Source organism: Crinia signifera, chromosome 9 (assembly GCF_055691185.1).
Source record: "Crinia signifera chromosome 9, ASM5569118v1, whole genome shotgun sequence".
NCBI lineage: Eukaryota > Metazoa > Chordata > Amphibia > Anura > Myobatrachidae > Crinia > Crinia signifera.
This window is the reverse complement of record NC_139225.1, coordinates 25,657,789-25,671,789: the sequence shown is the minus strand read 5'-3', so window position 1 is coordinate 25,671,789 and position 14,001 is coordinate 25,657,789. Positions and strand designations below refer to the sequence as shown.

Sequence of the window (14,001 nt, the reverse complement as noted above, 5' to 3'; positions counted from 1 at the left end):
ACCCATGCAGTTACATGAGAAGGTTCTTTTGATCCGGTGAGATGCTCTGCAGAATCCTACGGCAATAAGTGGTGAGTGTGCGATTATCTTAAAGTAAAAGCTGTTTTCCTGAAACTCATCATTGTGCAGTACACATACAATATGTACTGTGTGTGTATGTATATATATATATATATATATATATATATATATATCCATATATATCCATATATACATGTGTGCGTGTGTGTCTCTATATATATATATATATATATATATATATATAATATATATAATGTGTATACCCATATTTTTCTTTTTATATATACACACATACATACACAATATCTTGCCTACAGTTCCACGTACCCCATTTTTAATGCTATTTACATCATTAATTGTGTACTATTTTCAAAAAAAATGTATTGCCTTCTGGTGTCAAAATAAGCAGATATTACATTTCTACCTAGTTGTCCTCTATAGATTGTGAGCAGGACCCTCCTATCTTTTTTGACTGTTTGTAACTACCCGGTTTGTTGTATCACTGTTTCCAACTGTAAAGCGCAATGGAATTTGCTGCGCTGTATAAGAAACTGTTAATAAATAAATAAATAAATCATTGTAAGCTGGAGATTTAGCTGCCTGCTATAGGGTGTGATCACATAGACAGGAGTCTGAGCTCTGATCCCCCCCCCCCCCCCCCCCCCCCCCCCCTCCCATGTTCTGTACTCGCTACCAAATAACTTGGGTGGAAGCCAAGGATCATGTTAGGTTTCAGATGGATGTATAGAAATGTCTTTCTATTTCACACACAACACATGTAAACTGATGTCTGATATGTGTGTATATATATATATATATATATATATATATATATATATATATATATATATATATATATACCCCTGGGTCTGGTTTGTCCCCTCCATGAGAAAAATGTCTTGCATGCCTCCTCCTGAGAACAATGACATCATACATATTAACACTTTCCACACATTTCATTCATCCTACAGTGTGTGTTTTACATTGATGTCTTGTCTAATTACACTGCGTCAGGCGCATCTTCTCTGTCTAACGCTTATAGTGTGTACACACCGGGCGATATGGCTTCCGATGTTCCCGATATAGTGAACATCGGAAGCCATATCGCATGCAGATCGCATGCTTTTTTTAGGGCTTGCGAGCCCGATGCGCTGCCGATGCGCACTCCCGTGTGAGTGCAAGTCGGCGGTCAAATAGAGAGGGCAGGCAAGACTATATAGTCTAAATTGTGCCACTGCATGCATGCCATGCAATGCGAGTTCCGATGCGATATGATCGCATCGGGACTCGCATAGCACGGCATCTCGACCGTGTGTACACACTATTACAGTGATCTCAGAGCGAGCGTAGTGTAAATACAATGAGGTGTGGTGAAAAGCGTTTCTGTTTGTTTTACACACGCGTTTCACCTGCACAACTTCCGGTTCTGATACAGATACATGTTTACCAAACACACAACGGAGATATTTGATTGGGCACACAGATACAATGTGGTTTCTACATATTTGTACATAGTTAATGACGCTGTGTTCCTGTGTTGCTCTAATGTTGCGCTAAAATTACCAAACTGGTCCAATAACATAGTATACTACCTATCACATGTTTATAATCAATTAAAAGCAGTTTAAAAGAGTTTCTTGTGCTTTCCTATAATATAATATAAGATGTGCACTATACAGTATGCCGCGGGAGTTCTTTCAGGCTGGAAGCAATTTGATGAGTGTCAGACGTAACTGTCCCTGTCTGGAGGAAGACAAGTGACTGACGTGTCATGCTGAGTTATATATTCTGCTATAATCAAAAGCATCCAGTTCTGTTTCCAGGAATAGGTCTATAACAGAGCAATCCTGCAATAATTATATCTTACTGTCTATGCCGCTGTAAGGCCTGCAGGTAGTGTTACCTTTCAGTGGGCTCTCATTTACCAATGAGAATTCTTTTACTCTTTTATGGAAACATTTTTTTCCTAGGATAATATGCACAAATATATTATAATGACCCAAAAACATACTATGACCATGTATTTATTTTTTATTATGTAGTAAAATAGTAATTACAGCAATATTTATTCAATAGGAAACCAATTTAAATATTAACAAAAAACAACTGTTTTTAACTACAACTCCCATAACCCCCCATCAGACAGTGTGTGTGATTCTGTCCCCAGCAAATGTGTCGGATTTCTGACACTCCTTATGCATTATCTGCAGAACATTGCTCTGACCCAGCGACCCCCTGACAGGTACATAGATACATATTCCGCAGATTATTACATTATGGACCTCTCTAATGATCTGCAGAACATTGCTCAGTCCCATCTCCCCCCTTACAGGTACACAGATAAATATTCTGAATGATATTACATTACTGACTCTAGAGATCTGCAGAATATTGCTCTGTCCCATATAACTTCTTACAGATGCACATTCTGCAGATTGTTATATTGCGGACTACTCTAGTGATCTGCAGAACATTGCTTTGTCCCATCTACCCCCTGACAGGTACATAGTGATTTATTCTGAAGATTATTACATTACTGACCTCTCTAGTGATCTGCAGAACATTGCTCTGTTCCATCCCTCTCCTTACAGATGCACAGTGATAAATACTGCAGAGCATTACATTACTGACCTCTATTGTGATCTGCAGAAAATTGCTATTTCCTTATGTAAAGATCTGCAGACTGTTACTCTGTGTCCCATTTACCCCATGACAGGTACATAGTGATATATTCTGCAGAATATTACATTGCTTACCTCTCTAGTGATCTGCAGAACCTTACGATTCCCCTCTATATAATCCTGCAGACTGTTGTTCTGTCTCATTAACCCCTTGACAGGTACATAGCGATATATTCTGCAGATTGTTACATTGCTGACCTCTCTAGTGATCTGCAGATCATTACTATTTTCCTCTATAGAATTCTGCAGACTGTTGCTCTGTCCCATTTACCTACAGACGTATAAAAATAGTCCCCTTAGCTGTCCTATCTGTCACTTCCAGCATCCAGCCGAAGTCCCAGTTCCTGCAGAGATAATCCCCAGTCTGGGAGATGCTGGGACACATTATGGGAAATGCCTGGAGAACTTTTATCCCAGCAGCAGAACTGTCCCTTCTCCTCCTCCTCCCATAGATCTGTTAGCAGCACCGGTTCCTTCTTCCCACCGACAGTCCTGCCTTCAGGACCTGGGGTCCAGCTTGGTGGTGATGAATGAATGCTGGAGAATGAGGAGGGGGTCAGAGGAAAACACCAGCTTTATATGATGTCATGTAAATACTGACCCCCCATCCAATGGGAGAATGGCTTTCCCACTGGGGGAGGGGGTTGAAATCCCTGTCACTTTCCCACTACAGATCAATGTATATTTCTCTCCATGGACTAAATGCAGAACAAGGACCCCAAGGTATTATCCAAGGGAACTGCATTTATATCCCACAGCCAGGAGCCAGGGTAGGACCCCCAGCTGGCAACAGGCATCTGCAGCTGCTATTGTGGGGTGGATAGGCAGCACCCCCTTCTTCCCTGTACCTGGCAGTAACAGTGAGTACAACATAAAGCAGCAATAAATGTATTACTACACTAATGGGTGTGATGTGACTTATACAGCTCTCAGGCCACACAGCCCACTCATTACAGGCCACTTACAGGGTACCCACAGCAATAAGAGGGTGACATAGATGGTCAGTGGCTATGGACAGACATGAGGAGAGTTTGTCTACAGGAGGCCTGTGTCCTGTCAGTTCATTGTCTCATATTAGTGAGCCCAGATGTGCTGGAACTTGTAGTGCTACAGGAGCTGTAGAGCCACGGTAGTGGCCTTTGTACCCTTGTGGAATCTTATATATCTGTGTATATCTCCAACTAGTGGATCTGAGGCTTATTAATTACAAGTTTTGCCCAAACGCAACAAATGTATCAGTGAGGATAGAAGTGCTACAATGTATCACAATGATAGATGTGCTACAAGGTATCAGTGTTAATAGTAGTGATACAATGTATCAGTGTTAATATTAATGCTACAAGGTATCGATGACATTAGAAGTGATACAATGTATCAGTGAGAATAGCAGTGCTACAAGTATCAGTTTTAATAGTAGTGCTTCAATGTATCAGACAATAGAAGTGCTACAATGTATCAGTGTTAATGGTAGTGATACAATGTACAGTATCAGTGACCATAGAAGTACTACAATGTATTAGTGACAATAGAAGTGCTAGAAGGTATCAGTGACCATAGAAGTACTACAATGTATTAGTGACAATAGAAGTGCTACAATGTATCTGTGACAATATAACTGCTACAATGTATCTGTGGCAACAGAAGTGTTACAATGTATCAGTGAATGTATAAACAATGCTGTTCAAAATGATTTGCTCTTTACCCCAATGTGAGGCACTGCAGACCCCTTGTTTCACCCTATATAAGTAAAGGATGATAATTACCCCATAGCTAGTGATGGAGGCAGAATCAGTCCTGTGGAAACATAAGTTCAGGCTGTACAGTGCGGTACCCTCTCCTACTGGTCTCTCCTTCCCTGAGTACCTGAACATATACACACAGCCCCCTCCCCAAATCACTCACAGGCCACTGTATTAGAGTCTTGTCTCACTGCAGATGGCGAGCTCATTTTCTATCCTCAGACTAATAACCTCCCAGCTGGGTGATGTCAGATGGCACTTTCTTCTGTCATGTCAGCAGTCTGAGTCGGCAATTATCCTGTGTGTGTGTGCTAAGTGCTAGGAGATGTCACTCTGCATTTCCTGCTCTCCCCTGTCTGGGGCATTTCCATGTGTAACCCTGTGACTGCCATGTGAATATATTGGTACATTCTGTATTTTACATTTGTGTATTGAGTGAAAAAGTTTAAAGGAACAATGGGTGAAATTTAATAAGATGAGAGATTTAGAAAGTGAGAGATTTGGTAAGAAATCTCCAGTTTATTTTAAAGCGGCAATCATTTACACTTTATATACAAAATCACACTGGTTCTGCAGTGTAAATGATTGCCGCTTTAAAATAAACTGGAGATTTCTTACCAAATCTCTCACTTTCTAAATCTCTCATCTTAATAAATTTTCCCCAATGTGTTTAAGAAGAAAATATTATATTATCTGGATTGGTAGAGTATTATTATTATCCTTTATTTATATGGCGCCACAAGGGTTCCGCAGCGCCCAATTACAGCGTACACATAATCAAAACAGTGACTTACAGTTGAAGACAATACAGGACAAGTACAGGGTAAATGCTTATAGGAACATCAGCCCATTACTGCAACATGTGGCAGAAAACATCATGCTTTGGTGCAGTCGAAGACTATTAAATTAAGAAAGGATAAGCAAAGTATTGTTCTTCCTAAAGTCTGTCACCTGCGAGCATGGCCCTCTGTCTTGACTCATATGTAAAGCTCAATGAAATATGAAAGCAGTGTTTAACGAAACAATAATAATAATACTTATTAGTATAATTATTATTATAATTATTATTATTATTTTGGAATCTGTGTGCAATAGTTCCAAAGTAAAGTTCTGCAGCTTGCAAATCTAGGTAATAGTTTGCAAATTGTTCTGTGCCACCTTCTGGATATTAGTAGGCACTGCACCACTTGCAGTATGTTAGGCACTGCACCACCTGCTGGATGTTAGAAGGCACTGCACCCAAATAGGCTATTGCCAAATACTTATTTTATTATTTATTTATAACCAGTCATTTAGTTATAGATATAATAGTATATTAGAATATAGCGATCCATACAAGGAGACATGGTACCCTTATACGGTGTCTATGTTGAAAACTCCCCAAAAAACTGTGGAAAACGTGTGTCGACATTTTGAGTGTCGACCACGTACATGTCGCCCGTAAGCTGGTGTCGATCGTATGTCACTGTCGACCTAGGGTATGTCGACCATTCTTAGGTGTCGACCTAGTCGACCCATTATCCCAGAACCAGTGGAGCTTACAATCTATATTCCCTAACACACATACACGCACACACATTCATTCTAGAGTGAATTTGTTGGGAGCCAATTAACCTACCAGTATATTTTGGGATTGTGGGTAGGAAACCCACGCAAGCACTGGGAGAATATACAAACTCCACACAGTTAGAACCATGGTGGGAATTGAACCCATGACCTCAGTGCTGTGAGGCACAAAAGTATATACTGCATTGATACAAGTATATACCAGCACCTCCATAGTAACAGAAGCCAGGTGCTTCAGTGTGACAATATCCTGTCATTTAGAAGGAGAGCAGCCAAAATCTGTAGAGATGCTGGACACGCACCCAGAGTGACATCACTGGGGGGGCTTCCCATGAGGCTGTGTCATCATAGTGACTCAATCCGGGGTCTTCCATGAGGTCACGCCCTGGCCGTTAAACCATGCCCGCTTTTTGGGCACCTGTGCCTTAAGTGCACCCAGGGTGGCTGGAGGGGGGGGTCACAAAATGACTATTGGAGGTACCTGGTGTCCCTGACATACCTTTATCAATTATAGCATGTATAATCCTTAGTGAATACCTGGAAGGATACCCATGCTAACATGGAGAGAACATACAAACTGCACACAGAGAGGGCATTTATAGGAATGGAACCCAAGGCCTCGGTGCTGTAAACCAGTAGTGCACTGCTAACCACCACACCAACTGTGCTGCTACTGATAAGTTTTGTATCTTAATACGTCCCAAGTTTTAGGTATAAAACGGATGGTGTAATGGTTAGCATTACTGCCTCACAGCGCTGAGGTCATGGGTTCGATTCCCGCCATGGCTCTAACTGTGCGGAGTTTGTATATTCTCCCCGTACTTGCGTGGGTTTCCTCCGGGTACTCCGGTTTCCTCCCACAATCCAAAAATATACTGGTAGGCTAATTGGCTCCCAACAAAAATTTACCCTAGTATGTCTGTGTGCGTGTACATGTGGTAGGGAATATAGATTGTAAGCTCCACTGGGGCAGGGAATGATGTGAATGTTCGAATATTCTCTGTAAAGCGCTGCGGAATATGTGTGTGCTATATAAGAAACTGGTAATAAATAAATAAATAAATATAATGAGGGCACCCCCGATAATAACCGGGCACTTCCCGGGATAGCAAAAAGATGGATGGCAGGACCTGGTAAAACCAACGTCTCCAGGCTGGGATAACCCCCAAATGTTCCTAATCTATCCCAGCATTGTCGGAGAATTGCCTTGCAGCCATTCTGCATTTAATGACTATGTTCTGTAAGTTCTCATCATTAGAGGGAAAAACCGCTGGAAGAAAATGAGGCGAGTTTCTTCCCAGCTGTGAAGCGGTTAAACCCCATTCGCTGACATTTGCACCCGTTTAAAACCTCTGAGGTAAAACGTGAGTCTCACCGCCGGCCTCCTGTGCTTTGTGTTTCAGGGAATTCCTCCAGAGTGTGCACTGTCGGAGCAGGACGGCGGATTCCTCCTTCCACAGCGTTCCCCAGCAGCAGCACACGCCAGGCACAGGATGTGGGGACTCGAATCTATGCTCATGGGATGCGTGCTAATCCTCGGAGTGACTGGGACAGACCGCATGTACCGCTCAGGGTAAGGACCCCCCCCCCTCCACTGCTATGATTACCCTGTAAGGGAGTGCAGACCCCTCCACAGAGCGAGGCAAAGAAACTATCCATTCACTATTTCCTAAAATCCACCTATCACATCACTTAGGAACTAGTAGAGGCTCCATTCTGCATGAACGAGGCATGAGGCATGAGGCACTCTGCGGATCGATAGTCCCCATTCCCAGAATGAACCAGGCCAGAGTAAGATCGGGACGGGTACACAGCATACAGGGGGCTGCCAACATCCTCTCGTAGTTGCATACGTGCAATATATTATAGCAAAGTCACTGTAAATAGGACTACAGGGCTAGCTGGTTTGGGGTGGCGCCGCCGCTTTAGCCAGCAGTGCCTTCTGGGAGATGTAATTCCCCAATAGCCATAGGGACCGATTCAGAACGGCTCGTTTAGGTGGGGACTGCGCATGCGCATATGTGGTTAAGAGCATGTGCAGACCCCCGCAGCGAGCGTCTTCGGTGAGATTTTTCGATCGTTCCCATAGTTATTGGCAGCCACGGGGCGTTCCAGGGTGGTCACCCGGCGTTTCATGGGCATGGCCACAAAAACAGTGGGCACGCCCATAGAAACGATGAGCGGGCCCCAGGGAATGTAGGCGTTTCCCAGGGAATGTAGGTGTTGCCCGGCCTACTCGGGGCAGGCTGATGTCATCACATGACGTCAGCACACGCCCCCAATTCGGAGAAAGCCGCGCAGCAGTCCTGGGCTACTTTTCCGTTGGGAACAGAGAAGTCATTCGTCATACAGCGTAGCGAGGGGTCCATGAATATAAGCAGCGTAGGGAGCTGGTCTGCATAAGGCCCATAGTTTGGATAAGTTCTCATTTATCATGTACTGAATCTTTGTACAGTAAAACTGCTTAATGAAGACAATTAGCAGAGACTGGCGCCTAATCTGCGCCACGCATCCCATTATCAGATATCTGCTTGCTTACATCAGGGGATAATTGGATATGGAAAGTATAAAAGCGACACTATAATTACTGCACATTTCCATCTGATATATATATATGCACATATACTAATGAACGTTGCAGATAACGGCAGCGCACAGAATCACGGGGTAGGGTATTCGGCGGCGTTAGCGACCTAGGTGGCGGGAGCAGGGGTTACGCGCTATAACCCGCTCTCCTTACCTCTGCCCCATCTCTCATAGGTACATTTCCTAAGATGGGAGTTCTATAGAAGATGGGAGGTTGCCCGTAGCAACCATTGAGATTCTACTTTTTATTTATTTAGCACCTTCTAGAAGATAATAGATAGACTCTGGTTGCTATGGGAAACATCCCATCTTCAAAGAACACCCATCTTAGTAAATTTACCTGAGCACTCAGGGGTATGACAGATCTTTTTTTTAACCCACAAGTTGTCAGGACATATTGGAAGCTGGGAAAGGAGCGAGGCCTTGAGTAGAGGACCCACGAGGGGGGGGTGCAAGCACTGCCCACAGATACAGAGGAACGATAGAGGGGTTACAGAGGTCAGGTTGGAAAGTTGGGATAATTGCACACAAAATAATGAATACGTGCCAAAAACTGAGATACCAGAATTCTAAATTTACTAAAGATTGTAAAAATGAAAAGTGATGATATTGCTCGATATTGCTCATATCAACCAATCAGAGTGCATTCTAGAAAATGGTTGCTAAGGGAAACATCCCCTCTTCTCCTTTTTAGAAGCTTTAGTAAGAATACCCCAACATTTCCTATCCTGCAGTATGTTTTGCATTATGTCACAAATAATAAAACTCACTCCACGTACCCCCAGCGTTGTGCCCTGACATTCACTGTGACATCATCTACAACTGCCCCCCAGCTTGGAGGGGGAGTCCATATTGTTCCTTATGACTAATACTGACAGCAATGGGGTTCTAGTGGGCGTATAAATCTGCGTTGTTATCCCAGCCGGGACCCCCCATCGCTCACTCCAGGTTGGTCCTTATGAGTGAACGTTGGAGGTTGTGGAGTGTGAGGTCAGCAGGTATACTGAGAACATGGGAAGGGGGGGATAAGACATTCCAGAGAGTGTAGCTGACACCGTATGTAATCCAGCCTGCAGCATATAAGACTGATGGGGGCATTAAAAGGGTTTTTATGGGAAAACTCAATCTGATCCCAGTGTTATTGGACAGAGAGTTAAGGAGAACCATACGGCGAGTCTTCAGGGCTGCGTTGCATGGTTCACATAGAAAGCGAGGTCAGTTCTAGGCCCCTGCTCATACTTGTGGTCGTGTCGGCTGTCAGCCAGGCCTGAGGAGGGCTATGCATCCATACAGACACTTCTCATCATTGCCTTGTGCTTTCCTCGCTGCGTGCAAGATACAGATTGTTCCTGCACGGTTCCAGGTGTAGGCCGAGCCCTGTGTAGCTGTGATTGTCCGACTGTAGCTCCTCACATTGACCATGTTTGACTGCAGCTTTGACAAGGAACTCGATACCCTCCAAAATGTAGCAGTGCTTGCCCGGCTCCAGGCCTCCTTCAGATGGGTAATGAAAGGACAGATAGGAGGGGGGGGGGGGGAGTAGGATTTGAGATAGAGGCCCCATTTTGTCAGGTGTCCTCTAAAGTTCTGATGACCATGATCATGGAGACCTCCAAGGCAGAGACTTTTATGGACAGATATAAACCTAGAACATGATAACATCTAGATGCATTGCCTTGTTTCCAATGAGGATCTGAGTGCTGGAAAAAGATGTCGTAACCCATAGCAACCAATCTAAACGGGCGGTGACGATGTTTCTGTGGTAATATAGGGTATTCTGAGTGTCCATCCAATGATGATATGTGTCATTTCTTGTGAACTTCCAGCCGCTGGTGGACTACAACTCCCAGCCTGCTCGGCCAGTCGGTTGTTCCTTTTAGGCATGACCCAGGGTGTGCCCGCTTGCCCAGATTATCCGCTCATTGTGAAAGGGGTATAAGTATTACTCCTGACGCCTCTCACAGACATTGCAACCCTGAGCACCACACTCGTCTCTTGTGATCTTTCATGTATGTGATTTGAGCAGGACTGTGTGCGATGCCTCTGACTGCTAGCTGACACGTAATGAGCCCGTGGACATCATTAATTCTGTTGAGAATCTGAAACGATCTGCATTTTGACATGAAGAATTATTATTATTTTCCTATAAAAAAAAATGAAACGACATTCAAATAACGAAATATGTCTATTTTCAGTGTCCGAATTGTATAATAAAGTCCCTGAACAAATAATCCATCACGTAACACAAGAAATTATCACTATAACTTATAAGTAAAAGTTACAGCCTTTGGGCTAGATTCTCTAACCTTCAAAAGTGATAAAATGGAGAGTGATAAACAGCCAGCCAATCAGCTCCTACCTGCCATGTCACATACTGTGTTTGAAAAATGTCAGACAGGAGCTGATTGGCTGGCTGTTTATCACTCTCCATTTTATCACTTTTGAAGCTTAGAGAATCTGGCTACCCCTTTCACATCGCACTTTTAAAACGGTAAATTGCCGTTTTTTTCCCTTTTTAAAACGTTTAAGCCTGCACTGTGAATGCACCACAGCCGATTTACCGTTTAAAGTTAACTGGCATTTCGAACCGTGTAAAAAGCAGAGTCCTACACGGTTCCTTGCCATTTTTTGTGCAATGTGAATGTGTACAATGTGTCTGAAACGGTATTTCAGGCAAACAACACAAGCTACAGAGCAAAATGACAGGCAATGTTGACACTCTGGCTTGAAACGTGTTCGTGATGAACCGGTTTCACTGCTATGTTGAATGAGACTTAACCGGTATTTAAAACGGTAATCTGCGGCAATGTTAAGGCTCTGACCCGTTTCAATTACCGTTTTAAAATACCGGTTTTTAAAACGTGTCGGCGATGTGAAAGTGGTATAAGTGTTGATGTTATGAAAAAAATAAGAGGCGTTTGTAGGCTGCACTGTAATAATTAACATCTCTTTGCTTGTGTTTCCAGGCGGCGGATCTGCGCATCCAGCGGCCAAACTGGAATCTTGTCTGTGACGCAATCCTATATCCAACCAGTATACCATCCGCTGATCACCTTATGCGAGGGCCATAGGATATGCAGTACTTACAAGTGAGTGCACCAACAGTTCCTCTCAGGCATATGCGAATGGGATAGCCATTGGTGCAGTCCTCATCGATGGTGATACTGCAACCAGCCGTCAATAGTAACAAGCTATGTGATGGATGACCATTGATAGTTTTACCTTTCAATGGTCATCCATTTTCTTTGACTGACGGGGGCTGGGCTTCAGGTTGGGGGGTGGGCAAAAAAACCAAAATCAAAACATCGGTTTTCCTGTGCAATCGATGGAGGGAAAACATCTGGTTCTCCTGCATCAATATGGCAAAAGTATTCGACATCGGCCATAAACCAAAGATGATTTTGAATCATCCATTGTTAATGGCCATCCCTTCTAGGCTGCTGCTCCCCCCTCCCAAGCCGTATACCGAAGCTTGGCGGCTTGGCGGCCATTTTTGCTGTCATAATTTACCTCAGGTAGAGACTTTACCATGTCAATGAGACCAATTATAATCTGATCACACATTATAGACATAGCCCTGTCACCACAGCCTGTATATTCGTGGGAACATTGATTTCATCTCTCATTATTTACATACTCTCCCTGGGCAGGTTTCCCAGGATTTTCCTATTATAACATAGCCGGGATAATTAAATCGCAAAACTATTATGGAGCACAGCTGTGGGCACTTTCCCAGAGCCGGTTTTAATTGATTTTTTTTTTTTACCCCTTGTGTCCCCATTCCTATACTGTATACGGACAGGATATTAATTGTGGTGTTTTATTCCCATCTAGGACAACGTACAAGATTTCCTATAGACAGGTGTCTAGGTCAAAGTCATTACCGCTGTATAAGTGCTGCCCAGGCTGGGGAAAGATGGAGATTTACACCCACAGCTGCAACAAAGGTACTGCCGCTGTCTGTCCCTCGTACTGGGCTATAAATCCTGTATCCTCTGTAGCTTCTTACATCAAGCAACCATCTCCAGCTGTTCTTACACTACAACTCCCAGCAGTGGGGTGGGGATCCAGGGGTCAGCTGTATCAAGAGCGACAATCTATAGGTCGTTGCCAAAAGTCGACATACACTAGGTTGGCCTTGACAAAAAGTTCAACATGCATAAGGCTGGCATTGGCAAAAGGTCGACATGAAAAAAAGTTGACATGTAAAATGTTTTTTGGGTGTCAACACCTGAGCCCTGTTCTGCTATATGGCGGCTCAGCTGTCAGTCAGTGCAGAGGGGAACTGTCTCCCAGGCTGCCGCTCAGTCACTGGCTGGGTGCGCAGGCTGCCACTGCAGGGAAACTCCGGCGCTGTGGCCTCTGAGTATGTGGAGGCCCTTCATTTGATTAATCGGATCTGCTTGGTTGTTATTTATTAAGTTCAAGAAAAGTCCAGGTATTGTCCATAGCAACCAATCTGGGTCTTTGATATCCCAGAGCGAAACCAAGGGGTAGATGTTTTAAAGTTTTGGTGGGTTTTGATGTTTAAAATCGATCTTGAACTTCCAGGGCTAAAATAAATATTTACTGACAGGTGACTTTTTCTATACATTTTTAACTATCCTTTAAAAAGGAATATTAAAAATCATCTGTCAGTAACTGTTATTTGGTTATTTCAGGGCCCGGGTGTTCCCCGCAGGGAATGACAGAACATAATTCTCCCATTTTGGGACACGGTCATGGATTATTACAGTCTGGAGAGTGGCTGGGCTGTAAAACGCTTTGATGCTCAGCAGACAGGAGTGGACGATTATAGCGTAAAATCTGCCATAAAACATCTTCCCGTTCCACAGGAACCTGCAGCGAGGGGGGCGGAGGTTTCCTGTGGTGATTCATCGTTGGAGGGCCTCAGGCCTATTTACAGCGCCTTGTTCAGTCAGCGCAATGCATTAAAAATATGTATAGAGCAGTGGTTCTCAACTCCTCAAGTACCCCCAACAGGCCATGTTTTGTGGATGTCTTTAATCATGCACAGTTAATTGCTGGGTCAGTAATTATCCCACCTGCTTCCATAGTCACACATCCTCATAGCATGACCTGTTGGGGATACTTGAGGTAATTACCCTCCTGTAACAGTTACTGTACTAATGATAGCATATTTCAGTACTCGTTATGGCCATAAATTAGTTATTTCATGCAGATTTAAAATAAATGACCAAGAAAATATTGTCGGGCATATGAACAATGGCCTGATAATGGCCGTCTCCATGACTCACCGAACAAAATGGCTGCCTATGCTGTGTGCAGCTGACAAGAACTTTTCCATCTGGCCCCAGTAAGAAGCGGATCTTGAATCCCCAGCACGTGTTACATGCACCATTGTGTCTGACAGCAGCAGATCTCATTACACGCTTTATCTCCGCTAT

General features: G+C 43.6%; 1 protein-coding gene across 2 annotated transcripts in view; it reads left to right on the top strand.

The window, feature by feature from the left end:
* Positions 1–14,001, top strand: part of EGFL7 (EGF like domain multiple 7) — an 88,780-nt gene that overhangs the window by 68,456 nt on the left and 6,323 nt on the right. For both annotated transcript variants that reach the window (XM_083158605.1, XM_083158604.1), the window contains 4 exons: positions 11–71; positions 7,411–7,580; positions 11,560–11,682; positions 12,428–12,540. In XM_083158605.1, coding sequence (XP_083014731.1) covers positions 7,501–7,580; positions 11,560–11,682; positions 12,428–12,540 — 316 coding nt within the window. In that variant the 5' untranslated portion in view covers positions 11–71; positions 7,411–7,500. The remainder of the gene's footprint in view (positions 1–10; positions 72–7,410; positions 7,581–11,559; positions 11,683–12,427; positions 12,541–14,001) is intronic.